At 39.9% G+C, this 2396-nt stretch overlaps 1 protein-coding gene across 1 annotated transcript in view; it reads left to right on the forward strand.

Moving 5' to 3' along the window:
* The window catches only part of LOC106881266 (sodium-dependent serotonin transporter), a 196924-nt gene that overhangs the window by 135009 nt on the left and 59519 nt on the right, over positions 1-2396 (forward strand). The window contains exon 3 of the mRNA XM_052968465.1: positions 383-605. Within this exon, the coding sequence (XP_052824425.1) occupies positions 383-605 (223 nt within the window). The remainder of the gene's footprint in view (positions 1-382; positions 606-2396) is intronic.

The following is a 2396-nucleotide window of genomic DNA, read 5'->3' on the forward strand; positions in this document are numbered from 1 at the left end:
ACACACACACACACACACACACACACACACACACACACACACACACACACACACACACACATATTTGTATGTGTATGTACATGTGCGCATATACTACATATATTTGTAAAGGCACAAGAAATGCCGGTAAGAATTTTGTCCGATGCATTAACGATTCTGTCACTTCGCTACCTTACACTAGCATTTCAATAACAATGGTCTCTAAGCGTTAGCTTAATCATGAAAAGGTTTTTCGGTTTCTTGTGTACTAAATCATTCCAAATGTGTGATTGTTTTCAAAATTTATTGCAACACAGACTGCACCGTTCATGTAAAATATAATTATACCATTGCACAAAAAGTTAATCGTTCCTGTAATCTTGTATTCTATTTTCTATCCAAGGTATTGGTCTATCGATATTCGTGATATCTACCTACGTAGCTTTCTACTACAATACGATTATAGCGTGGTCGGTTTATTACTTGTTTTCATCGTTTAACTATGAAGTACCTTGGCTGAGTTGTAACAACAGTTGGAACAGTGACAATTGCACAACCTTCGAACAACGACGAATCCAATCCTTACCTATGAATATGTCCACCTCCTCCGCACAAGAGTTCTTTGAGTAAGTTATATTATTCATTTCTTCTCATTTCACTATTTTTTAAATTGTACATAAATGTTTCCTTTTTTAACTATGCATGTTTGTATTTGTTAGTGCATATGAAAATATGTATAAGCACGAGTGTTTGTATTTTATACATAGGAATGGCTGTGTAGTTAAGAAGCTCGCTTTGCAACCATGTGGTTTCGGGTTCTTGGGCAAATGTCTTTTTCTATAGCCCTGAATCAACGAATACCTTGTAAGTGAATTTAGTAAAGGGGAAACTGTATTTAAGCTGTTCTATATATGTTTGCATGTGTGTCTGTGTATGTGTGGGTGAATGTGTATGTTTGTCCTCCACCACCGCTTTGCATCCATTGCTGGTTTGTTTACATCCCTATAACTTAGCTGTTTGGCAAAAAAACTGATAGAATATGTACCAAACTTAGAAATAGTACAGGAGTCGATTTGTTAGAGTAAACCTTTTGAGAGGATGCCCTAGCATGCCCGCAGTCTAAATTGAAAGAAATAAGATATAAGGGATCCATAAAGGATCAAGACATGTTTGCCTGATGAGTTGGGAGTTATGTTACGTATTACACATTCTTACTGCTTTGTTGTTGGCACTCCGTCGCTTACGACGTCGAGAGTTCCAGTTGATCCGATCAACGGAACAGTCTGCTCGTGAAATTAACGTGCAAGTGGCTGAGCATTCCACAAACACGCGTACCCTTAACGTAATTCTCGGGGAGATTCAGCGTGACACAGTGTGACAAGGCTGACCCTTTGAATTACAGGCACAACAGAAACAGGAAGTAAGAGTGAGAGAAAGTTGTGGTGGAAGAGTATAGCAGTGTTCGCCACCATCCCCTGCCGGAACCTCGTGGAGCTTTAGGTGTTTTCGCTCAATAAACACTCACAACGCCCGGTCTGGGAATCTAAACAGCGATCTTATGACCGCGAGTCCGCTGCCCTAACCACTGGGCCATTGCGCCTCCACACACATTCTTACTAATGGTATTATATTAAGCTTACGTCAAACTAAAAATATCTAACGACTGTATTATAGTGTGCTTACGTCAATTTAATGACTTCTATGGTTACAACGGCAAGGTTTCCAGGTGGTCAAATCAACGTAACAGCCTGCACGTGAAAATAGCGTGCAAGTGGCTGAGCACTCCACAGACACGTGTACCCTTAACGTAGTCCTCAGGGAGATTTAGTGTGATAAAGCTGGCCCTTTGAAATACAGGTACTACTCATTTTTCCCAACCAAGTGGACTGGAGCAACGTGAAATAAAATATCTTACTCAAAGACACAACGCGCCGCTGGTAATGGAGCTCACGATCTTATCACCGTGAGCAAAATTCCCTAACCACTAAGCCAATCTTGTCACAGGCATTCAATGTTACTACACGTAGAGCCGGATCAGATACCGCAAGAGATCTTCTCCGATTCTCTAACATTTCAACCGATCCATTATCCTAGAGTCGTAACGTTTTGTGGACCATTATTGGATGAAAGTTTGACTCTGAATTGTTTATTTATTGTCTAAATACTTCAGACTAGCCGAGACTACTTCGTGTCTGGAGTAATCTGAGCGCGTGATAATGTCAAGCCACTAAGACAACAAAATGCATATCTGTTACCCTCGCAGTCGTTTCCGGAACGATTTCATTTTGTCTACCTCTGAAGTATATTGTGTTTAATTTTTAAAAATAAAACTACGCCTGTAAAGGAAATTGTTGTTCAGAGGCCCACTGCAGCTTCTGACTTTTCAACCATATGTATGCGTATATATATATATATAT

This window comes from Octopus bimaculoides, chromosome 6, assembly GCF_001194135.2.
Source record: "Octopus bimaculoides isolate UCB-OBI-ISO-001 chromosome 6, ASM119413v2, whole genome shotgun sequence".
Classification (NCBI taxonomy): Eukaryota; Metazoa; Mollusca; class Cephalopoda; order Octopoda; family Octopodidae; genus Octopus; species Octopus bimaculoides.